This window comes from Podarcis tiliguerta, assembly GCF_965153285.1.
Source record: "Podarcis tiliguerta genome assembly, chromosome: 6".
Lineage (NCBI taxonomy): Eukaryota > Metazoa > Chordata > Lepidosauria > Squamata > Lacertidae > Podarcis > Podarcis tiliguerta.
The window spans coordinates 44,885,497-44,910,391 of NC_139539.1; the positions used below are offsets into that span (position 1 = coordinate 44,885,497).

General features: G+C 43.5%; 1 protein-coding gene across 2 annotated transcripts; it reads left to right on the forward strand.

The window, feature by feature from the left end:
• Nucleotides 1–742: 742 nt before the first annotated feature.
• On the forward strand, nucleotides 743–23,464 carry IP6K3 (inositol hexakisphosphate kinase 3). Of its 2 annotated transcripts, XM_083445839.1 has the most exons (6): nucleotides 743–933; nucleotides 6,972–7,380; nucleotides 18,449–18,659; nucleotides 19,567–19,745; nucleotides 20,805–20,980; nucleotides 21,475–23,464. In XM_083445839.1, the coding sequence occupies exons 2-6, from the start codon at nucleotides 7,182–7,184 to the stop codon at nucleotides 21,940–21,942; spliced, it is 1,233 nt and encodes a 410-aa protein (XP_083301965.1). In that variant the 5' UTR covers nucleotides 743–933; nucleotides 6,972–7,181; the 3' UTR covers nucleotides 21,943–23,464. The 2 variants fall into 2 exon arrangements, with proteins under 2 accessions (XP_083301965.1, XP_083301966.1); XM_083445840.1 differs by lacking the exons at nucleotides 743–933; nucleotides 6,972–7,380 and adding an exon at nucleotides 17,035–17,144.
• Nucleotides 23,465–24,895: the final 1,431 nt, after the last annotated feature.

Genomic DNA, 24,895 nt, shown 5'->3' on the forward strand with positions numbered 1-24,895 from the left:
TTATTCATTTTGCAATTTAAGTGACCTTGTTATCTGTTGGATTTAAACCATAAAACTTGGGGGAGCAAATTTTATTTACAGCTGACTCGATGTTTCATTTTTCCATGTCCCTTAATCTGATTCGAATACAGTATTACGATAAATATATTGCTCACTTGAATTATAGAAGAGTTCCAGGTAACAATGACAGTCAGTGGGGGACCTGCGGGTCATTATGTTTGACCATAATGCCCATGTCTTTATGTTATTTCATACACATGAGCTGTGCACATGTTAAGAAGCTGTGGCAAATGCCAACTACATGCGAGCACATGTATATGGCGATCTGCATGCAGTGTTCATTTTGTCACAAAGATCAGTGCTTCTCAAGCTGTCTGATGTCGTAAACTGGCAATGCCCCCCCCCCGCCAAAAAAAAATGTGCCAGGGACAAGTATCATATTTGGTCCCTGAAGTGTCCCACCCAGCTTGGGCTGTGGTGCAGTCGCCATAGACCAGCAGCCGATGGCTCACAGACTGGCAACAGGCCATGGACAACCACTTTGAGTAGCACTGACTTAGACAGAGCAGTGTCCTTTGTAGGAAATGCAAAATATTAAAAGCAGCCCACAGTCACAGGTTTTTCCCTATCAATGTCACAAGTGTTTTTCTTCCTTCTCCTTGTCGCCATTTAACCCCCTCCAAGCCTAGTTGCGTCAGCTGTCGGCTGCACATAACAGATGCTTGTCAAGAATTTCCAAGAAGATCAGGTGACACCTTGTGTTCCAATTCGCTTCCCTCCCTTACAGCCCAGCTCACATACTGAGGCTGGACTTCCAAGCCAGGCTGCATTAGAGCAAGCAAACCAAGCGGATCAACATCTCGGATGAATCTGGGATAGTTGTGAACCACCATATCCTTTGCATATACTGGTGATTATCAAAGGAACAGCTGGGTGAGTAACTATTTTGTGCATTCACCAAGGTCGTCTTTTAGCTCTAGAGAGGGAAGGTTCTGATTTTGCTCTGAAATTGTAGACTGTTGGGGTTGATCTTTAAACTTGGGTATACCTCCTTCATTTGGATCAGAAAGGGTCAGACTTAGACAATGAGGATGGAATATGAATCAAGGGAGTTGAATAAGTGAAACCTACTAAGTTCAGTTCTACAAAACGTCACTGCATTGCTGTTCATGTTAGAGAGAATTTAGGGCGTTCTGAATATTCTTCTCTAGTTCCCACTGCGTAAGTGTTTCTACAACATCCCCATATTGCTCCTGAGTGGGGGAAAGGCTGCCAAATATTTGCTGACCTGCAGGTGTATTTCAATCTTAAGTGCACAGAATTTAGAATATTAGACCTTGTCTTCTATACATATATTATAACATGCACAAAAAGGGTATTATTCCCATTGAAAATTATAGAAGGGTCTCTAACTAGCAGGCCTTTGAGATCCATGTCCAAGGCCATGAGATCTGCTCACACAGCTGAGTAGATTGTATGATAGCAGTCTTTGGCTGAAACACTAAACTCTTAGGGTTGAGGGGTATGTTCCTCAAATCTTAACCTTAATGTTGCTGTGGTGGTGAAGAGGGAGTATTTGTTATGATGTGACCAGTTCATTCCATTAAAAAACTCTCTTGGTGATGGAACATTTTGACCAATCCGCTACTCTCTGGTTAAAAAAATCACTGCCTTTGAGATTAAATTTGTTTTGCGGTATAACAGGAGAGGTAGCTAGCTTAATAAATCTGTATTGACTGTCAATAAACCCATGATGTAACCTCCAGTTCATAGCAGAATATTTCAGACCTAGCTGATGCTGGAGGAGGAGGAGGAGGAGGAGGGAAGAGGAGAAGCACACACCCACACACCGGACAAGTAACTTAATCTCCGCTACTTGTTCTCCACGGACCGCTACTTGAAGGAAAGTCACTTTTCACATACTAATTACACTGGGAATTAAAATAAAGCTGCAGTTGTAAGCATGTTTACTTGAAAGTTGGCTTCTTCAAAATCAATATGATTGACTACAGAGGAAAATGTGTTAACACCAGAGTGTTGAAGTGAAATATATTTTTCTCTTTCAGAAATCTGTCACTGGGGACAAACTTCTTGCCCTTTCTATGCCCCCATTAAAAAGTGATTTTCCCACCCTGGTGCTGCCACCAAATTCAGATCACAATTTGGTCTGATTGCAAGCGTTATTAAAGTAAGGTTACCAGACGTCCCTGTTTCCTGGTGACAGTCCCCAGATTTACATATCAGTCCCCTGTCAAAATCCTATCATTCCTACTGAAGTTGAAAAGTGTCCCTGGATTCATTGGAAAAAAATCTGGTAACCTTATATTAAAGTCAATTAAGACTAAGGCACAGAAAAGCCTTGCAATTGGAGATCAGCTTCACAGTACCTTTTGAGTTCATTCCAGGCCATATGCTCAGCCCCCTAAAGGTTAGAGCAAGGGAGATTCCTATTTGTAGTTCTGTACCATATGCATATTTGCAAAATACCCTCCCTTTGCCTAAATTAGCAAAGCGTAATCACAGAACTTAGTGCCAAACTGGCCTAGATCGATATTGAAATGAAAAAAGCTCAAAGCCAGAGGCATTTTTATTAAGGTAGCTAGAAGTGTCTGCCAACTATGGTGCAGGGAGTGGGGGGAAGCTTTTATAGCCACACACCCCAAAATATTGGCACTTATTCAGATATATCTTATGGCAGGGGGGAGACCGAGGGACAGCTACAGAAAATTTACTAAAGGTACACAAACCACCTGCCAAAGCAACAGCAGTTCCTCCATTATCCCAAATGCCCATGCAATCACAGGCAAAGAGATGCAGCATTTTAGCAGCATATCAATCCTGGCTAATGCCTCTCCCATCCTTGCTGTCTGCAATCCTCCAGCTTTGCAGAGCAACCATATAAATCCTTCAGTGAAGCAAACTGTATCTTTGCTTCTTGTACATGAGGGATGCTGGGACCAGACATAAACTTTATGAACATCATATTCTTTCAGGAAAGGAAATACAAGATTAAAAGGGCTCAGAGTCTGTGCACACAAGGATTTATGGCCTTGGTGCTGGAACTTGACTCCTCACAGAGAATGAAGCTTTTCATTTTCAGCACTCTGTCACCCAAGACAGTTATTCTTTCAGATGAAGGAAAAGGAGCCAAAGTAGATTTAGAAATACACTGAGGACTAATGCTACACATCCCGTCTTTGTGCATGAAATGTCTGTATGGAAATAAGCAAAGAGCTAGCTGAAGTCAACCAAATCTTTCCCCAGTATCTGCAGGGGGCTTTCGATCGGATACTAGGGCAATCTTTCAACAAAGCAACAGAGAGACCTGTCTGTCTGTCTGTCTGTCTGTCTGAAATGTCTCAGGCTGCAATGAGAGACTGAATTACACAATGGGAGAAGCAGATTTAATTCAGTTGGCTATTTTTAGGACTACCAAAGGGGCTCCATTTACTCTGCACTCTCAACTCTGCTGCAGATCTGGCCTTTGGGAATAGGCTAACTAACGTTTGCTTTCAAGTCTTAATATACATATATGACTGCAAAGTTGGATGTGTGACTATTTGTGCCACCTAGCAGCAACGGAGACCACTGCTTTAACACCCTGCTGTTCACCAAAAAATAACCCTGCATTTGCCACGGTACTCATTGGCAACTTACTTTGCCCATTACAGTCCTCCTTGCTTCGTTCTGAAATGGCTTCCTTTGTTTGCAGTTTTTTTGTTTGGAATAAGCGCCTTGCTACAATGTGTGGCTAGTGGCTCGCTTAGTTCATCAGCTAGGAGCAAATTTGCCTAATGGGCTGTAATGGTACAAGTGGGAAGGGCCATCATCAATGTGTTAAGAACATTACAAAGCCCTGCTGAATCAGACCAAAGCCCATCTAGCCTAGCATCCTGTTCATCCAGTGGGAAAGTCTGCAAACAGGACCTAAGTCCTCTCTCCACTCATGACTCCTATAACTGGTATTCAGAGGCAATGGAGGATGCAGCTCTTATGGGCTGGGAAAAGATGGTGCCATTCATTAAGGGCTGATCTGGACTTCCTTTTCTGCTGCATTTCTCTTTCCTTTGTTCTCTTAATGGTCCATCACCCAAGCAATCTCCTCAACATAGCCTGGCTTATGTTTTAACACTTGCTGGATCCAGGCGTTAGAAGGATCTTGCATACAGCCTAGTCCCTCCCACCCAAACTCGTAACAGTACAATAGGCTAAGCTGGCTGATTAGCTTACTGCCTCTTGGTGAAGCTGCCCATGGTGTCCCATCCAATTAATTGTGGAACTCAGTAAGAACAGAAGAAGAGCCCCACTGGATCAGAGCAAAGGTCTCTCTAGTCTAGCATCCTCTTTCCCACAGTAGCCAGCCAGGTGCCCACAAGTAGTCCACAAAAGTCCTGCTGTGGAGCCCCAGTGACTGGCATTCAGAGGCCTGCTACTTCTGACAGCAGAGAATGATATATAGGCATCCTAACTAGCCATGGATTGCTTTATCCTCAATGGATTTGTGTCATCTTCATTTAAAGCCATTGTCTAAATTGCTGGCCATCACCACATTCTGTGGTGGTAAATTCCATATTTTAGGTGCATGGAAAAGTAGAACTGGATCTGAGGAGTCCCAGAGGCACTATTTTGTTGTATAAAGTGATTTTGTAAGTCTTGTGGAAGCCCAACTCTCAATGCTTTTAAGATAAGCATATTGACATCTTGACATCTTTAGGGACTATGTGTGGATTATAAAAGTAGATATTTTAGCCACTTAAATTATTTCAAACTTTAACCATTTTGTGTGTGATTAATAGCTTTGGGCGATTGTTTGCATTTTGATTGAATATGCCAAATTTCTATTCTATCTGTGTCTGCAACCTCTGGGAGGATAGAAACCGTGTCTACTTAATGGCCAAGTCTAAAAAGGATCAGGCGGTGATATTTTAAATCAGCATATCTACCCTAATTGGAAAAAAAACTCTTCTTTATTTCAGTGGGACTTTCTTTCAGTTTGTCAGGCTCAAATTCATTTATTTAGAAAATGTCTATACAGCATAATATTTTGCACAAGTGATTTGCAGACATTTTAAAGTACAAATACAAATAAAGATCAGGATGCAATAAATATATTATAATACATTTAAAAATGGCAGTATTGTGCCCCAACCCTCATCCTGTTTTCTTAGATGCCCCAGTGTATTTTACTAGATTGCACTGTGTGGATCTGCCCCTGTGCCTGATATTTAAGGCCGATTGTGCAGAACCAGTTGCGTACATCCTTGCCCTCTACTGGCTAAAGTTAGTATATATATTTTTCCATTACTGTTTGGGTGACACATTTGCTACTTGCTTGACTTTAAAACAGAACACTTTATAACATCTGATGGATCTAAACATATAGACATGTGTAGGGTAGTTAATGTTTTCAAGAAGCAGGTAAATATTAAATCTGCAAAAAAATAAATCAAAATTGTTCCCAAAGTGGGAGGATGTTTTATGACATGAGCAAAGTATTCCTATACACCATTTTTTGGTGCTGGTGGAACAATGCCAAGAGAACTTCTACCTGAGCCAGTGGACAGTGGAGGTGCCACTAGCCCTGAATCCAGCAAGCTCCTTGCCTGCACCGCTCCAAGTCCCACCCTAAGGCCAGGTGTAGCCAGATCATATTGGTTGTCAGTACAGGATTCTGATAAATCCCAAACAATGAAGAAACAACACATGAGACAAAGTCAAAGCTGTTGAGCAGCATCCAACATGAACCAGATCTCAAATGGAAAAGATACATGGGTGGGTTGCCAACTAGTCAACCCAGCAGGGCTCTTTCACCTTTGACAGTGGCTCAATGGACAGCAAGGATAGTGGGTTCAGTGCCTCTTGTGGCACCAGCTCCACCTTCACCTGTTGCATAACTGTCTGTCCTGGAGCTTGCATAGAATAAGTTGGTGAGCAATCTCATGGAAGAACAGCCAAGAACATCCTCTAGTCACTGCAGCTGGTCATGGGGTGGGCCTTCCTTGTGGTCAGGGGTGAATGCTGCATCTTGGGAGGGTGCCTTGAGGAGAGCAAGGGAAGACAGACAGTCCACCTCTCTCTCTGTGTGCCCTCCTCGGTTTTTCTATTAAAAAAACTCAGATCAGGACATACCACACCAGTCAATAAAAAGACATCAGCAAACATTTTCCTTTCCCCCTTGCCTCACGAAGTCACATCAGGGCATATATAAATATATTGTCCTTGCAGGAGGAGGTTAAAAATAAAGAAAAGTACTGTCCTGTGACTTTACAAGGAAAAAGGAAACCTTTCCCTGTGTCGTAGTGTTAGGAGATGTGGAACATCCTGATCTGAGGTTTCTTTCGGGAAGATGTGGGTGTGGGGAGGTGAAGTGATTCCATGAGGGAAAGGCAAAAACCACTTTTGTTGACGCCAAGATGTTAATGGGTGAGGAATGTCCTGTGTGGGTTCCCCAATGTGTCACTTTATTGACAGGGGACGTCCTGATCCTGGCGTCCCAGAGACAAAGTAGAAAAGCTCATTAGCAGCTCCCCGGTAAGCAAGTGGAGATTGTTCTCCAAACCAGGAGTCTCCATAAGGAGCGAGAAGGTGCTTATTAATAACTTTATGTTAGCTGGCAGTAGGAATGCCCTGATCTAGCTGCTTTCAGGGGAGCCACATTAACCTGATAGCTCTCCTAGGTCATGTTTCCTTACCTTTCTGCTCTGCCAACCTTATCCATGCAATCTAAATTGGGTCCACCTTGGATACATACCTCAGGCCTTGGAACGCAGCCCGTAACTATGTCTCTAAAAGTGTGTTATGTGGAATATGCATTCATTTCCTGGCTATATAGCCTTCCCTTAGCCCAGAAATCAGCACATATAATGCTTGTGAAGTGTCTGACCTTTATGGGAATTGCATTGGACGATGGAGAATAGGGAGCGAGGAAGCAATTTGTTCCTGTTTTCTGACCTGCTTAATTTATGCTTTAGGTTACAGAAAAGTTCTCAGAGGATTACTCAGCAGCCAGAAGGCACAGGCGCTTTAGAACTGAGCTCACTTGCTGGCGCGAAGAGCCTCAAGCCATCTTCTATTCCCAGCTAGAGAGAACGAAAGTCGGGTTGTTTCTCCATTCGTGGCTTAGCATCTAAGAGAGACGGACACAGACACACAGAGAGGTGCTCCAGTGCCTCTGCTGCACCATGGTGGTGCAGAATAATCTGGACCTTGGGGATTCTAGAAAATGGATTGTGCTGGAGCCATTTATCCACCAGGTTGGAGGCCACATGAGCATGATGAAGTATGATGACTACACCGTCTGCAAACCCCTCGTCTCCCAGGAGCAATGGTTCTACGAGACTCTCCCTGCAGCAATGAAACGATTCACACCTCAGTACAAAGGTAGGCTCAAGACCCCAGCATCTACTGGAAAGTAGGTCCCGTTGAATGTTGAGTAAACATAATTGAAATCAGGCCGCAAGATTCAATGTTAATGCAAGAAAGAGGGTTTGCCAAAGCTGAAAGAAAAGAGTGTGGTGGGGGGAACAGCAACAGTGGTGATGGACTTTGCCAATAATGCATTTTGGTGAGGAAGGCTTGCCATCCCCTTCTTCCCCATGCAGATCAGACCACTAATAATTTTTAATTTCCGTCTGATCAGGGTTACAGGATTGTCAGTGCTCAGTACTCCACTGCCAGTGCTGTGCCTGCGTCAATCTCACAGTCACAGCCTGTAGCCGAAGACATTGTGCAAGCAGAACTAGAAACTGCTTGGTCTACAATTACACGATTGCTTTCTGCAGTACAAAAACACCTGTGCCATGGAGAAATTATTTGCTGCTGAAAAGTAGCCAAAATATGTAGGCCAGTTGTTGTTTGCTGCTTGTGAAGGAAAATGAAATTTGATACACAAGTGAAAACATGGGGCTAGATCTAACATTCATCATGCTAAGGTTGTGTACGCATTACTGTTTACTGTGACTCCAATGGGCTCCCGCTGCTGGTGTTTGAAGCCGTGTATGTGTGACATTAGCCACCATCCAACTATATCCTGTAGTTTACTGAGAAGTACTGCTGATTGGTGCACTTTCTCTCAAACCAGTTTCCATTTGATTTGAAAACAAAAACCATGATTAAGCTGTGAAGGTGAAAGCAAGAAGAGGTGACTTCACCATTATAAAATGTTGCCAGCTTTTTGTACAGCAGGGATGGGAACTTGTAGCCCTCTGACCAATGGTCAAGGATAATGGGCGTTGTAGTCCAGCAGCATTTGGAGGGACACAGTTTTCCCATTGCTGTTTTATCAGGTCAGGATACAACCCATACAGTGGTACCTCGGGTTAAGAACTTAATTCGTTCCGGAGGTCCGTTCTTAACCTGAAACTGTTCTTATCCTGAAGCACCACTTTAGCTAATGGGGCCTCCTGCTGCCACCGCGCCACTGCTGTGTGATTTCTGTTCTAATCCTGAAGCAAAGTTCTTAACCCGAGGTACTATTTCTGGGTTAGCAGAGTCTGTAACCTGAAGCATCTGTAACCCGAAGTACAGTGGTACTTGCAAATCATTACTTTCATGCTAGCTGTGCCTTTGTATGAACAAACATCTGCAAGCCCCCAAAAAGGTTGTTGTGAGGACTGCAATCTCAGATGGTCAGGAAACTTCACAGGTACATCTGGGAACGAGACATGAAAAAACAGGAGGGAAAGAGGATGGAAGACAAGAGGGGTGGATCAAGCTCCTTTCAAAGATACAGAAACAGGAAGAGAAGGGTAAACCCATTTACAACTGAGAGGCGAGGCCTCTGGTGTCCTCCTCATTTAGAATTTCCCTGTTGACACTGCAAATATCTCACTTGTTGCAATGTCTGTTTGTAAGTAATACTGCCTGGGATTCATGGTGTTTATTTCCATTTGAGGAGGCCATCTGTGCACATTTCACCTCCCATAATGAGACTGCATCTGAGAATGAGACAAACAGGCCTATAGCTGAGCATTAATAGACACACTTTTTGTTGATAAAAACGGCAACGGCAACAGCTACTGTTACAAGCCACCCCAACCCTTCAGTATACATGCACTTTTAGTTTTAATTCTGACAATGAGTGCTACTTGTTGACAATGGTGGGTTGGTTTGCTCTTAAGGTTGCAATTTTAATTGTCCATCCCTTTCTTCTGAATACAGTGATACTTCGGTTTAAGAACAGCCCGGTTTAAGAACTATTTGGTTTACAAACTCCGCAAAACCGGAAATAGGGTCTTGCTTTGAGAACTTTACCTGGGTCTAAGAACGGAATCCGAACGGTGGAAGGGCACCAGCGGCGGGAGGCCACATTAGGGAAAGTGCCTCAGTTTAAGAACGGTTTTGATTTAAGAACGGACTTCTGGAACGGATTAAGTTCATAAACCAAGGTACCACTGTAGTGTTCTTATGCAGTTACACTGTTACATTGCCATTTCTTTGTAATCTGGCACAGACCTTTCATCAAGCACACTGAGACCATTCCAGAAGCACTTCCATCCCCTTACTCAGCAATAATTTGATCTTTTTCTTTAAGGAGACCCCAAGGATTCCCCTACAGAGCTAGGCTGCCACCTTGAATTGGTTTAGAGAGAAACAGGTGCTTGTTTGACAATCCCTCTTCTTGGCAGGAACCCCTCAAATCAGTGAAGTCTTCTTGCATAAGGTTAATATATTAATGTTGCTGTACTTGAGTAAGCTGGTGCACTTCTGTGACTAAGAAGAGCATGACCTGGGAAGGCCAAATGACGCCTCTTCTATTAACTCACTAGGTGGTCTTAGGCAGGTCAACCACAGTCAGCTTCAGCTACTACTCCTCCCAGCCTGCAACATGGGGTTGTTGTCAGGATTACTGATAATAATGGATTGCATCCAACTAAGGTCTGCTCTGAGTAGGACTAGCATTGGATACAGCCCTATGTATGTGATCTAAAGCTTTACAATACTCCATTAAGTGTTATATACAGTGGTACCTCGGGTTACAGACGCTTCAGGTTACAGACGCTTCAGGTTACAGACTCCGCTAACCCAGAAATAGTACCTCAGGTTAAGAACTTTGCTTCAGGATGAGAACAGAAATCGTGCAGCAGCAGTGGGAGGCCCCATTAGCTAAAGTGGTACCTCAGATTAAGAACAGTTTCAGGTTAAGAATGGACCTCCAGAACGAATTAAGTTCTTAACCTGAGGTACCACTGTACATGCTATTTATCATTAACCAAAGGTGAATGTGAGATCTCTCTCCCCCCCCCTCTCCATTAGCAACTTGCTGGAAGGCTGTGCTTGTTTAGATGTGAAACCCACGGTCTTAGAAAGCAAAGTCATGGGGGCAGGGCAGGCAGATGGAATCATCATCAGTCTAAACAACATTAACACTCAGCATTGATCTTTGCCCATTTCCTGCTCTCCTAAGTCACATTGTAAGGTGAGCCAAGATACAGGACACCAGGCATCTTGTCTGAATCTAACTGGCACTGGGGATCATGTGTCTAGAGCTGACGTCATCTCCTCTCTCCCAGAGAGGTAGCGCATGCTCCAGAAGGCAAATTCCACTATCTCTCAGCTCACCAAACAGTAATGCTTGCTCTAAAGTGCCAGGCGGGGGAAGTTCTGACTTCTTTTTTAAGCCTGGGAGAAGGAAAAGTTATTCATCTGATGCTGAAAAGACTTTTTAAAAGGTACCAGGCTAACCTCTCAGGGGAGGCGATTCCATAGCTAGGAGTTCATGCCTGGAAAGACCCTCTCCCTCACTTCACTGGTTGGGGGCGCTCAGAACTGGGCCTCTGAAGAGAACCTCAAATATATTGGCATAGCCAATACTTAACTGAGGTTCTGCCCTCTCTAAGATGAAGCCTGCCCCCTCCCAACATAAATCCTGGCTACGCCCATGTATACAGGAAAAAGTGTATATGAGCATATCACACCCGTGCTTCCCTGTCCTCACTAGCTCCCAAACTGTTTCGGAGACCAATTAAAAATGGCAGTGTTGAACTTTGAAAGAATTACAGTTTGGGACCAGGGTACCTGAAGAATTGTCCATCACCACTTGAAGCTACCCAAACCTTAAAATTCTCTTTGAAGGGCCTTCTCCAGATACCCCTGCTGAGTGAGGTACAGTGGGTTTCTACTGGGGAAAGTGCTTTTCCAATGGTTGTACCCTAGCTGTGAAATGCCAGCCTTGGTATCTTTTCTGATTTTTAGCTGTGACCTGGTTTTCGGTGTTCATCCTTACATGGGCTTCATGGCTGATTTTATGTTCTTTGTTTTCTGTGGATGAACATGTTTAGTGTGTTTGTTTTGCTTTAAAGGATTTTATAGGGTTGTTGTTGTAAATTGCTTTGGGACTTTTTCTGTGTGAAGCAATTCATAAACTGGATGAGTTGAACCGCACTGAATTTTTGGTGCCAAGCAAAGACCTTTTCCTGGGATTTTTAATCAGCTAGTTTCTGAGTCCCCACATGTTTTATTCAAATGTATGAAATTTTAGCTTGTTTTTAATTCTATTACAAGCTGCCCCGAGAACCAGGCTATTGGGAGGCCTATAAGTACTTAGGAAAGCATAGAGACGCTTATACATAGTTAAGAGATTAAAAAGAAACAAATTAGGAATCTAGAAGCATGCTTCTTAAAATCTAAAAACAAAATTTTGTTACTCTAATCTACACAGACCCACGATAAAATGTGTTTCGAATGAAACATCTGTGAAAGAAGAGAGAGCCTTAAAGATCTAAAAGAGCTTGTAATCAATACATTTTCAAAATAGGATCAGGGAAGTGAACTATCAATATGTATTATGGGATAAGAGGCTCTTAAACTGATATTCTTCTATCAAACACTTTGCTGCCTGCCTTAACCAAAAAGTTATTATTTCGCTCACTCCCATTATTTTTTCTAAAGCGCGTTAAAAGCAGTTCAGCTCACACACTTCCTCCACTGTTGTTAATTAACTTCCCCCTAGTGACTGTAAGTAAAGCAACAGAAGACAACGCTGCCCCAGCCCAAACTCCTTATGCCTCCACCTCTCTCTCTCTCTCTCTGTGAGGCAAGATAAAAAGCATTTCCCTTATGTCCTGGGCTGGCAGATTTCCATGGAAGCATAACATATAGAGGTTTTAGAGACAGCACCTGCATTTTAAGGCTTCTCTTTTAGCTCAGCCTCTTGCCAATATTTTGTCTTGGATATGCGAGGTGTTCCCTATTCATGACCCAGTAAAGGCAACTAATGCTCCCTCAATGGCCATTTGAGAAAGAGCCTCAGGATGTATCTCTTTACTTTAAAAACATTTTTACATCTCCACAATTCCAGTGATGAAGCCATGAACCTCGTCTGAGGATCAAGACCCCTCTGCAGATTTTTGTCTTGTCTCCTGCCTCTTTCTTTAGTTTGTCTTGTGCTGCTGTCTGCATGCTGACATTCCCCATTTCTAGAGTTGGGGGAGGAAAGGAAGGGAGAGGAATTTCCATAGCGCAGGTCTGCTCCCAGGGTGGGTTGCACCCAGCCTGCTGCCTCAAATGGCCACAGGATTGTTTACTCATGAGTAGGTCTGGCATCAGTTAGATGCTTCAGATATAAATATTTTGGTCAATGCCCAGTAGAGAAGATAAAAAGGAAACAAAGCACATAAAACACAATAATATTTGTTAAGTATAATATTAAATGTGTAGTTTAAAACAATGTTGATACTTTTAAAAAAAACCAATGAAAAATATAAAATAATTATTTTTAAATGGTATAAAACAAGGTAAGGCACTAATAATTCTAAAAGTAATACAAGATACTGTGCAGCAAATTTTTAAATTTTAATTGTATATTTTACTCCCAGAGAGAGGCGCTTTTGGGATTTCCTGCCTCAGCTGCCAAAAACACTTGGCCAGCCTTCATTATTATTTACCTTAACATGGAGGGAGGGGGTGCCTTTAGCTGTTCAGCCTCAGACAGCAAAATATCTTGGGCTAGCTCTGCTCTTTTCCATTAGGCAAAATGGTAGCCTAAATGTCAAAAGGAATACCTGTCCACTCTCTGGCTTGGATTCACCAGTGTGGCTGGACCTTGGTTCTATTTTTATACACCCTGAAGGCTTCACAGAGGCCTAGGCACCATTGCGTAAGAAAGCCATTTTGCAAAACTTTGCTTGACTATTGCTACAATCTAGGCTGCAACCATATGTACTTGGGAGTTCAGTGGAACTTACTTCAGAGTAAACATGCATAGAATTGCAGTGCCTGTTTACAGAGACGACAGCTCCTTTTATGCATTTCCAACAGGAAAAAATGACCTTGAAACAAGTTTGCTTCTCTCTCTCTTTCCCAAAGCTGCCTACTGAGAACTACTGTGAAATTACAGATTTGTTTTTCAGGCCAGGTTCTGCCCAGATTCATATTGCACATGGCAGTAAATAAATGTGCCTATTAATTTAAAAATATACACACAAGAATGGAGCTAGGGAGCTACATAGCAAAACAGCTTCTGAGAATTGCTGAGATGCCTCTAGCATGCTGATACCTTCTATAAATACTCTCTGCCTGACTAATTTGCTATACACATACCCCAACTGAATCACCGGGGTACCAAAATGAAGGCTAAACGAAGCCTTCAGGATGTAGAAATCTGGTAACAGCTTTTGCCCCTTCGGTGATACATTCTAAAGTGTAGCAAAGCCCATCGCAGAAGCTCATGCACTGAAACCAAGTTGCATGTGCTGGTGGGTTTTTTGATCATATGTTGCACATACCAGTGAATTGAAGTGCCATGAAACTCTTGGCTAGTTTTGTTGCAAAAGATTAACACGTGCATGCCCCTCCCCCCTTCTCCGGAATATGTGACAATTAATTCTCTAGCCCATTCTTCGACTGAGCTTTGCCATAAAAATACTGGTTGGCCATTCCAATTAGTATACACCAATTGCATCAGGTCAAGAGAAATAGGTCGTATTTGCAAAAAGTGTGGGTCCCTACCAATTGGTCCCAAACCTCCAAATGTAACTGTTGAGACATGGAAATAAAGTATAGGGAAGTGGCTCCCTCATTGCTGCTTTAATCTATGAAAGGTTTGGATATGTCAGGGTTTTGCCACTAGCTTATTGATCATTGGGAACAAAGTTTAACAAGTATAGTTAGGGTACAGAACCTCTCCTTCAGAGGTTTTCAAGAAGAATTGAGCTGGCATTCATTACAGATGCCTACAGAATAGGATGCTTTGCCTCAGATTAGACTGCATGGTCCTTCAGATCCCTTCCAAAATTTCTGATTCTGTTCCAGTGCACGAGTTTTAGGTTATGTTTAAGACTTCTTGGTCTTGGACAAAATAAGTGTTATGTTATGCAGCCATTCAGTGTCTATTCCCTCCTCCTTGTTTGGCAAACACACACACACACAAAACACTAATTGATTCATGAACAAAAATAGATCTGGTGTTTCTCCCACCCCCACCTCTTAGGGTATATAGCCAGAGTCAGGACCAAGAATTTCTGCATGTTGAGAGCATGTTAGTTCAGCATTCCCAACACCCCATAATCAAGAGATGGAAATAATACTGATCTCAGATTGTCCAACACTGGCCAATTCTGCTGAAAATAAGAGACCTTTCAGTACTTCTGTCTCTGCTTTTGGTTTAACTCTGCAGCACAGAAGCTATCTGCTATGGGAGCAACCATTCAAGCACAGCCATATATCTGTGCTGGTCTTATATTTTGAGCAGCTGTGAAAAAGAGGAGGGCCCCAAGAGTCTTCATGCTGATCACCAAGAGACAACAGCTGCTTAGGATATCTGAGTCAAGCTAGGGAAGCATCTTGAATGTGAAATACATGCAGAACTAGGTTAGTAGAGTAAGAAGATGCTGTGCTTTATGAGCATTTTTCCCCCTGTAAGACAGTGGACAGATAACAGCTCCTGGAGTTAACGGTGCAGGAGATTGCCTACAAAAATACATTTAGGGTGCAATCCAAACCCTTAATCTGCCCTGCTGGAGGGGGATATTGGATGGGGTAGAAGTCTCCATCCACCCAGCCCACAATAGCTCTGCCAGCATGTGCAAAGAGAGCTCTGTCTGCTGAAGCTGCAGGTAGGTGGAAGTTCTGCTGGTGGGCTTCCAGCTTCTGGCAGCTTAGGGAAAGCCCCAAAATGGGGCATTGAGGGGCAGGTGAGCTACTGAGCAGGCTCAGGATCTGCTGCCTCCTTAGCCAGATGCCATTTGATGGCGTCAGGCACCATCCAGGCTCTGTTCCTCCATCATATCTCACCACTGCTTGGCCGTGGTTTGGATTCCTCTGCCACTCATCAAGTATTGACAAAATCGGGGGTGTTGGCTATCTCCAGGTTTTGGAATAGAGAAGAAAACCAGGTCCTCGTGCTTCATCAAATCTCCTGCACCCGGTATCTGTGGAAGGGGCTAATATGTGGAGCAACTTCTGTAAAATGGCTGCCAACACACAGCCGCAGGCCAGAAGGGTATCAGTTGGCAACCCTGCTCTGTCCCGAGTTCCCACCAGAAGATTTGGAAGCCTCTGGGCACTGCTGTGAGCAGCTCACATGGCCCAGAGGAGTCCTGACTAATCCTCAAAGGGCAGTCGCTATGCAAAAGTCTCTTCAGCTGGCCCTGCAGTGCGGAAGTCGGAGCTGGGGATGAAAAGCGCAGTGTGGCTGTGCCTGAAGGAAGAGGGACAACTGCCGCTGGCCTTTCTTCCAAAGGTCAAAGCTGCCTCCTCTGCAAGCCATGCCCGAAAGCAATCTGTCATTTGAGATGTTCTGGGCTGCAAGTGTGATCACTCAGGCTTTATTGGGAGTGGAGTAAATATATAAAAGGTTACCCATCTGGCACTTCAGCCATGTGAGTCCCATTAAAGTCAGCAGGAAGGAACTTCGCTGAAATACAGGGTGCAAGTTTGGCGCAGTAGATTAGGGACTCTCTCTTTGGGGCTGCCTTGTCACAACCCATGGCTTAATCCCTAGTCCTGATTTTCACAGTATGGAAGGGCTGTCCAGGTGGTTGCCTCGCAGCCCCAATTTGGATGTAGGATATTGAAGGTTTATCCATTCATACAGGCCACAATTCTTCTGGTATAGCACCACTTGCAAACCTGAGGTTCTGCCCTCCAAGGGGGGAGAGGGGGAGAAAGGGCATTTGGGCTGGAATTTATCTCTACAACCAGCCCTTCTTAGATGAGTCTCCTGTCTTTCTTCCCTCTTTCTCTCGCTTTATCACCTTTGTTCTTCCTTGGGGAAAGGACATGCCATTTTGGCTTATGTTGTTTCTCAATGGCCTATATAAAACAAAAAGAAAATGTGGATGCAGGGGGGGGGGTTGGGGGGCGACCGCAAAGTATTCTGCATTTAGTGCAAGGCAGCTTTTAAATTGTGCAAGCATGCGTTTCTAAAACCACATCGATACAGCATCTGTTTGTTTCTTTTTACAACAACAAAAACCTCAGCTGAAGCATCACAGGTGCAGCAGACAACTAATTTGGAACTACTGCCCTCCCAAACTATTATTACTGTTATTATTATTATTGCATTTATATGCCATCTTTTATCCAAGGAGCTCCAGGTGGCATACATGGTTCTACCCCCTCCTCATTTAATCCTTGCAACAACCCTGTGAGGAAGCCTAGGTTTAAAGGCAGCGACTGGCCAGGGAACTTCATGGCCAAGTGAGGAATTGAACTCTGGTCTCCAGCACTCTAACCACTGAACCACAATGGGTCTCACGGGTTTAAGGATCAGGGATAAGAACAGGCTTTCTGCCCATGGACTATTCTGAGCTTTTAGCCTTTGGGACATGGCAAGTTAAAACCCAAATAAACAAATAATGAGGGCTATTTTGGTACGATACCGTCACACTTGTTCCTGCTTGGAATATCCTGCTCTAAAATATTCCAACAAGAAGATCCGCTGTCTTAAGTATGCCAGACCTTGCTTTCGTTTTCCATGGTGTTTTATTTTAGGGCAATACCTATTGCCACACATGTGAAATCTGAGCAATGTGGGTAGGGCCTGTGCTATTCTAGAACATGCAAAGTAGCAGATCTCATATATAAAGGAAAGGCTAAAGGGTAGATAATAAGACCACTTACCACTGCTTTCGTCCCAGTTACAGATGAGAGGGCAGCCAAGGTTGGGGGGGACAGGACAACACAATCAAGCTTTAAGAACGCTTGTAAGATTTCAGGAACTTGTTTTCTATCTGATTGCCTTATTTGAAGGTTCGGGTTCTGCACAGGAACAGTTACTAACAGTGAAGTAAAGTTGTGTATGGCAGGAGAGCCATGCCTTAAAATCAAACTGTTGCTGAATTCCTGTAAACCAGGAGTTGGGATCAATTTGAAGTGCAGGAAAAGACCACTGAACTCATACTTTATTCTCTTAAACCACTTCCCCTAGCCATTTCCCCCAGTGGAAATGCTGAATGTAACTTCCACTGAGAGAGACAGAGATAAGAAAAGCAGATTCAGGTTAAGGGAGGGTTCAGCACCCACATCTCTCACACACACCCCCATGCTGCACTTTAGGTCATTTGCCCCACGTTCCAGTTTATAGGATAGATTTCATATGAAGTACAGTGTTGGAATGGAGATGAAAGGAAAAGGCATTTCAGAGAGGTCAAGTACTGTTTTCTGACGCATGCCAGGGAACATGCTTGACTCCTGAAAGTCAAAGATCTAAATAGAACTAGCTTAGAACTGTCTGTAGCTTCCTATGCAACTACAAATGCTTTCGTAAGCTCTCTTCACACAATATAGCCACACTCCCCACAAAGAGCGGGTTCATAGTCTGAGGGTGCTTCTGGGTCCATCTTTGTTGCTAGAGGCCCAGGTGACCTCCAAAGCTAAGTGTGCTTCACGCAGTACTGCTGGGACAGCTCAGCTGGTACAGCATGAGATTCTTAATCTCAGTGTCCTGAGTTTGAGTCCCACATTGGGCAAAAGATTCCTGCATTTTTCGACCCTTGTGGTCCCTTCCAACTCTACAATTCTGTGATTGTATGATAGCATCCCAAGAAGCCACAGTCATTTCATTTTTGCCCTAATCAAACGTAGGTAATGGCTTCTATGGCATACTAACCAAATTCACAAACAAAGGGTGGGATCCAACATTGCATTGTGATGAATGCTCCATCTGCACAAGCATTTCAGCTTGCCAGGTGGAACAACCCCCCCCTCACCCCACCTCAAGTGCTATTCTTAGGGGTTCCCCTGATTTCCCCAGAGCTAATTTGGGGGGGGGGTCCATTGGGGGAGGCGAATCCCTGTTGTGCAAATGGGGTTTATTAGGTGAATTCCACCCTAAGTAATTTGGAGGAAACCAATATTTGCAGAGGTTCTCAGTGGACGTAAATTGCAAGGGTAACTGACTGTCTTGTTAAAAGTACTTGTGAACTTATTTGCTCCTCCCAGCACCAATATACTGTACTGGAGGAGAACTTACATCTCTCACATTTTCATTTTTGTCGTTCCTTTAAAGGTATTGTTTCTGTACACCTCAAGAAAGACAGCATGGGCAATTTGAGCCTCATAGCCTGCCCGCAAACGGATAACCGCAGTTCCCTGGACAATGCCTCCAAGGAGTCTTCAATGACAATTTGGCAGAAGCTCAACCACGCAAACACCAGCAGTGGTGACCACACGTTTGTCAAATGGAATCATGGCCCACTCACAAACACCGCCAAAGACAGGTAAGGAGCCCACCTCCAGCAAAACATGCACCTGTGCAATGCCCCTGCTTCACAAAGCAGCAGTGAACACACCTGGGTTGAACTCAGGTTGTCCTCATCCTTGAGGGTAGCTCAAGAAATGGGAATTCCACATGGAAATAGGAACCGCACATAACATTATTCTATCCCAAGGGATGCAAAAGCACTGAGAGCAATTGGAAACACATTCAGCTTTCACACTGAGGGACGTAACTCTTTTCAGTGGCAAAGTCCTTGTTTAAAGCATCACATGTTGAACAGAAATTAGTGCACTTGGCTTCAGTAAGGGGGCATATCTCTTTCCATCATAAACTAAACCAGGAATGAAGAAGTTTTACCTTTGTTGGGTAGTTTCTGCACACACCTTTCTATTCTCAAGGCAGACATGCAAGAGGCACCATCAGAGTTCAAGGACACATCCTAGCCAGGCTTAGAAATATGCACTAAGTTTTACTGGTGTCACTGGGGCTTAGGCATGTTTAACTTACACAATTTCAACTTTGCACGATTGCAAACAAACCGGTCGAAATCACACAAATCAAATGCATGGAACACAGAGAGCTTCAGAGCTCTTTCTGTGCAGGGTTTCCCCAGTGCATATAAAAATCCACTTGAGAGCCTCTGGGGCAAGGTGGAGACCTTAAAAGCCTTTCTGGGAGGGTGGGAGGTAAGACCAGCATGCCATCTCCATAAGGTAAGATTGCCCATGTGGCAGTTCCAAAGGGTTGCTTGGACTATACATGCTTTTGTGTATACATGCCATCTCCAGAACGTAACCCCTGTGAGTTACCTGCAAGCATGTTTAGGGTCAGATGATAGGCTATTACTTCTAGATAGTAGGCTAATCATATCCCCCCTCCTTTTTCTTTTTCTTTTGCATTGTGCGTAGCTGCCAGGGGAAAGCGGTATTACAGACAGACCTTCAGTACCACAGAGACGTGTCTTCAATTATGGAGGATGCCAATGGGAACCAGCCAGAAAAGAACAGCTATAATCCCTGGGGACTGTACTGCCATAAACAGCATCTAAACCGCATGTCTTCGAAGTATAATGAGAACAAACTTCATCGTATCTTTTTCCTAGCTGTTTTTCTACAGTTTATTTTATTTTTATAATCCCAAGGTTGCAATGCAGAACTCCCAGTATCCCTTTCACTTTTAATAATAGATGAGCATTTCAACATACATATATATATTGTGGATAACTTGTTCTAATTTTAGGCTCTAGCAGTACTCGATAAAATAGAAATACATAAGGAACAATCCCGTACAGTTTAGTCATAATAAGTAATGGTATTTGTTTCAGTGGGACTAGGGCTGGAACACTTACTTGGGAGTAAGTGCATGGAACTCAATGAGACATACTTACAAGCAGGCAAGTATCACAGTGTTAGTCACAACTAATATATGCTGGATTTTGCCCACATTCCCAAGCAGTGTATGAACCTTGTCTCAAAAATACTGAAACAATAAATCGAAAAAATGCAAATAAATGTTTATTTATATTATTTCTAGTCCACCTTATAACAGAAGTTCTCTGTCACAATGTGCCATGTTCACAATATGGGAGGGAGGAGAATTTCATCTCATAGATTTTTAGCTTCACTGTTTTATTTCATGTCTAGGAAGCTGAGTTTCAAAATATGAAAAGCTGAGTTTTGCACTCCTCTAATATCACTTCGACAATTTTTAAAAGCTATGCATTCAAATGTAAAAGTTTCAAAGGGAAGTTTTAAGCAGTCTGGATTTGCTCTGATTTTCCTTTCAGCTCTACTTTATGTCACTCAGTGGGGGGAAAGGGGGGGGGAGTCTACATGCACAAAAATCTGTCTGAAGTCATGTAAGACCCAGCTCCTGATACACATCTCAAAACCCAATCATGTAATAAGAACTTCCTATCAACCTTTATGCATTGGTTGGTGTCCTTTATACCTGGAAAGCCTCCACCAGCCTTTAGCAGTGACTGTAAATGATGGACAGCTCAGAGGCAGTAGAACACCCCCAGGATAAATGAGTTGAGATGGAAACAAAAAGCTGGTCAGGGGAGCTAGGGCAGGTGGACTGCAAAGTTTTGCTACAGTTGTAAACCTAAGTAAAAAAAATTGATTTCCTTAACTCATGTGTCCAGAATTTTTGTTGCTTGAAAATGTGGTATCCAAATACAAATGCCCTTGCATTCTGGACTTAAAGATGGGAACCAGACAGCATGGTGATGATGCATCAGAAGAGAAGAAAGCACGCCAAATAAAGAAGTGTGAACAGAGCACATCAGCATCCCTTGGAGCCCGTATTTGTGGGATGCAGGTAAGAGCAGCTCATTCTAGTGTTTCGGAATAAGAAAAGAAGCACACAGGTGTGTCATCAGAGAGTACATTCTTCAACAAAGAAATAGGGCTTGGAATGAAACTATAATATATACCAACTGAGAATGTAGCATTAGGAAAAATAACATTATTGATTTTACAGCTCAGCTTTAGCCTGACTATTTCCTTTGTAAAAAAAAAAGAATCGAGATAATAAACCTGAAATATTTGCTGATTTGTGAAGTTTGTCTAGCATAGAAAGGTGAAAGATACCTCCTAAATATTATAGCTTTTTTAGAAAAAACACTTCCTACTTCTTTATGCAAAAACAGAGTACAGTCCTCATGTTGCTGAAAATCAGTAACAAAATCCCCTCAGAGTAGCTGTTGTTGCTACAACAATTAAGATTCCTGTAACGCCCTAAAAATAAGAACAGCCTATAGAAAATAACTTCTCAAATGGCTAATGTGTTGTCCTTTGTTCTTTTTTCCCAAGGTCTACCAGGCAGACACCGTTCAATATCTCTGCAAAGATAAGTACTATGGGCGGAAACTCTCACCAGACGGCTTCAGGCAAGCCCTCTTGCAGTTCCTTCATAATGGGAATCGCCTCCGAACGGATCTTGTGGAACCCATTGTGTCTCAGTTGAAGGCTCTGCTGTCGGTCATCAAAAAGCAGAACTCTTACCGGTTCTACTCCAGCTCACTTCTCATAAACTATGAGGGACTGGACAAAGCAATGCCTTCAGACAATCACCCTCAGGGACACTGTCAGCATAGTAGCTGCTCTGTTCCACATGGAAACAGCCACCCCAAAGTGGATGTCCGTATGATCGACTTTGCTCATACAACCAACAAAGGCTCTAGGTTTAATCACACCGTCTATGAGGGACCAGATCATGGCTACATTTTCGGTCTAGAAAACCTAATAAAAACTTTTCAGAGTATCTCTGTGGGAGAATGACAACGACTGAACTAACAAGAGACCTTGTGGTTGTAAAAGGCACACCCCGTACTTCAGAGCAATGGCTCTTCCAGCAACTATGTCACAGCCAGAGTTTTCAGGGGGTGAACTGATGGCATATTAGGAAAAACTCTGAAGATACTAAATGCGACTGTGGATTACACAGAATCCATCATACCTGCGATCCATAAGAAGGTTATTGGCCTTCCTTGTTTTAATGTTGTCCATTCATATCATTTCTCAGCTAGAAGGAAATGTTACTTGAAAATCATTTTAGGACTTGTTCATAAAGCACCATTTAGACTTGCAAGGCCGACAGAGGCCAAATACATGCTGTGCTCCTGAAAAGGGTGGTATAGATAGTTTAGCAAGTCCTTAAAAACCTCCAGCTTTACATTTTAATACACTGTTTGGTGGGCCAAGGACTTTCAATAAAGCAATCAGATGACAACCATGCTCCACAAGTTCAGCCGCCACCAAACTCTGGCACTTTAAAAATGGACTGTAGATCAATTCCTTGATTCTTTATATTCCATACCAGAGTGTGTGGGGGAAAGTATTCTCCAAGGAATCCATGTGTCAGCCGAAAGGAGTGAGTGAGTAAAGCAATAAAAAGCAGGCGCAGAAGCAGGCAGGGGCGAGATAGCCCCTCCTGGAATAAGACAGTGCTTTCCAAGGTTCTCTGATGGAAGAGCTAGAAGGGCTGTTACGGAGAGGGTGCAAAATCTGTGGAATAACAGCCATAAATGAATTCATGTCATATTGGAGAGACGCCACCTGAGGAATTAGACAGGCCTTGAAGACATGTGTGCACAGACATCAGGGTTAGGGCCCAGAGGCGAAGCTAGCTGCTCTGGCACCCGGAGCGGTGCACATGCTGTGCACTGGGGGCAGGGCCATGGGGCGGGGCAAGCATCTCAAGAGGAGAGACGCCCATGGGAGCAGAGTGAGCTGCCCATGGGGGGTGGAGCGAGCTGCCCATAGCGGGCTGCTTTCAGGGGGAGAAGGGAGCCACACCGCTTTGCCAGGAGCCTTCCTCCCTTCCCTCTTCCTTTTGCCAGCTCGGGGGAGGCTCCCCCCCCCCCCAGGAAGCAGCCTGGGAGCAGGGGGCATTAGCGCACCGCCTGCCCGCGACTCCCAAGCTGTCAAAACAAAGGGGGAAGGCTGCCAGCAAGGCTTGGGGTAGGCTTAGGAGTCACGGGTGGGCAGCACACCGAATGTCACCCCCTCAGTGATGACACCTGTGGCGGTCCGCCCCCAGCCCCCTTCCTCTGCCCCTGTTAGGGCCCAAGTGTCATCTAGACATTTTGTGTTGCATTTCTGTGCATGTGTGTGCGCGCCAACAAAACTTGACAAAATGTTTACAGACTTTGTTAATCTTTGTGAATATGGAACCACCAAATAATCGATTCCTTCCTGTGTCCTATGTGACATGGGGAAACTGTTAGAATATGTTTAAATAGAGAGAAGCCCAAAATGGGAATGTCAAACTGTAAATAAATTGCATAGGCCGTGTAACAAACTGGTTAAGTCTGTGTTTCCTTTCTGCTGTTTCTTAAAGATCTGTTGGCATTTGCATAATTGCTGTAAAAATCATCATTTCCCCTCGTTTAAATTTCAGGCCTCCAGGGAAATCCTTTTGCTGCCTATGTGTTGCCTGTGGCTTGCGAATAGCCGCAGATTGTGACAGGAAGATTAAATCATTAGGCCCAGTACATGCTCCGCTTAGACTGCTACCCAGGTGCAGGAAATTGCTAAAAGAAGTAGTTCTCAATACCAAATATTGCTAACATGCAACTGACAGCGAGCATCCGGAGTAGAACCATTTGAGCTATCAAAGTCTCCAGGCACAAATAGCTGTTGTCTTCATTTGCACTGCTCATAGAATTCAAATCCTTGTTACACGTAAAAAGAAAAAAGAATCACTCTTCCCCACCCCTTCAAAAAGTAATTAATGCAAATCGAAGTTTCCAGAGGGATAGCCATTTTTGTTGCTGCAAAAATAACCAAGCGTATTGTGGAGACTTAAAAGCTACAGGTGCCAACTGGCAAAGTAGTACTCAGAGCAGTCATATAGAATCTGCATACATATTTTTTAAAAACGCTGTGAAAATGCTTTTTTTAAAAAAAGTTTTGAAAAATAAATTGAATTTTGCATAGCTCAGCGTCGCCATCTAGTGTCACACTTGTATATTGCACTTTACAACACATTTTAAATGTTTTATTTGCAGAGTAAACCCACTGAAATCCATGGATTTAAGTTAACCAAGTTATATCTATTGATCTTAATGGGTCCACTATGACCACCAGATACCATCCTAGCACATTTTATTATGGCATGAAGTTTCATGGACTTGAGCCCACATCATCAGATGCAAATGTAGTTCATTTTCTGCCAAGAGTCAGACAACAACTGTGCATTTTACATATTGTGGGCTATCCAACTAGCCCTTCTGTGTTAACCATATGGTTGCATCTTGGAAAGGAGAGCCTTATAATTTGTGTGGCTGTGCAGATTAAGACTGCAATTCTGTCAACATTTACTCTGCAGTAAATCGCAATGACTTCTTACTTTGGAGTAACTTGCTTCCGAAATACTAAGTCCCACTGCTTTAAATGAGACTCACTTCTGAATTAACCCCTAAAAGGTACTATGCATCACATACAGGGGAGTAAGAAAAAGATCGCATCCAACTAGCCATGTAAAGCACGTGGCTTCCCCCAAAGAATACTGTGAATTTGAGTTTTATAAGGCTACTGGGAATTGCTGCTCAGTGAATGATAAACTACAATTCCCAGAATTCTTTGGGAGAAATCATGTGCGAATCAAACTCAAACTCTCCTTTGCTGCTTTGCATAAGCCGACGCCCCTACCAATCCCTCTCCACTCCCAATACGGGCGCACCGGCAAATACCGAAGAATGAGCGCCATCCCTAAAGTCTTCCCAATCCA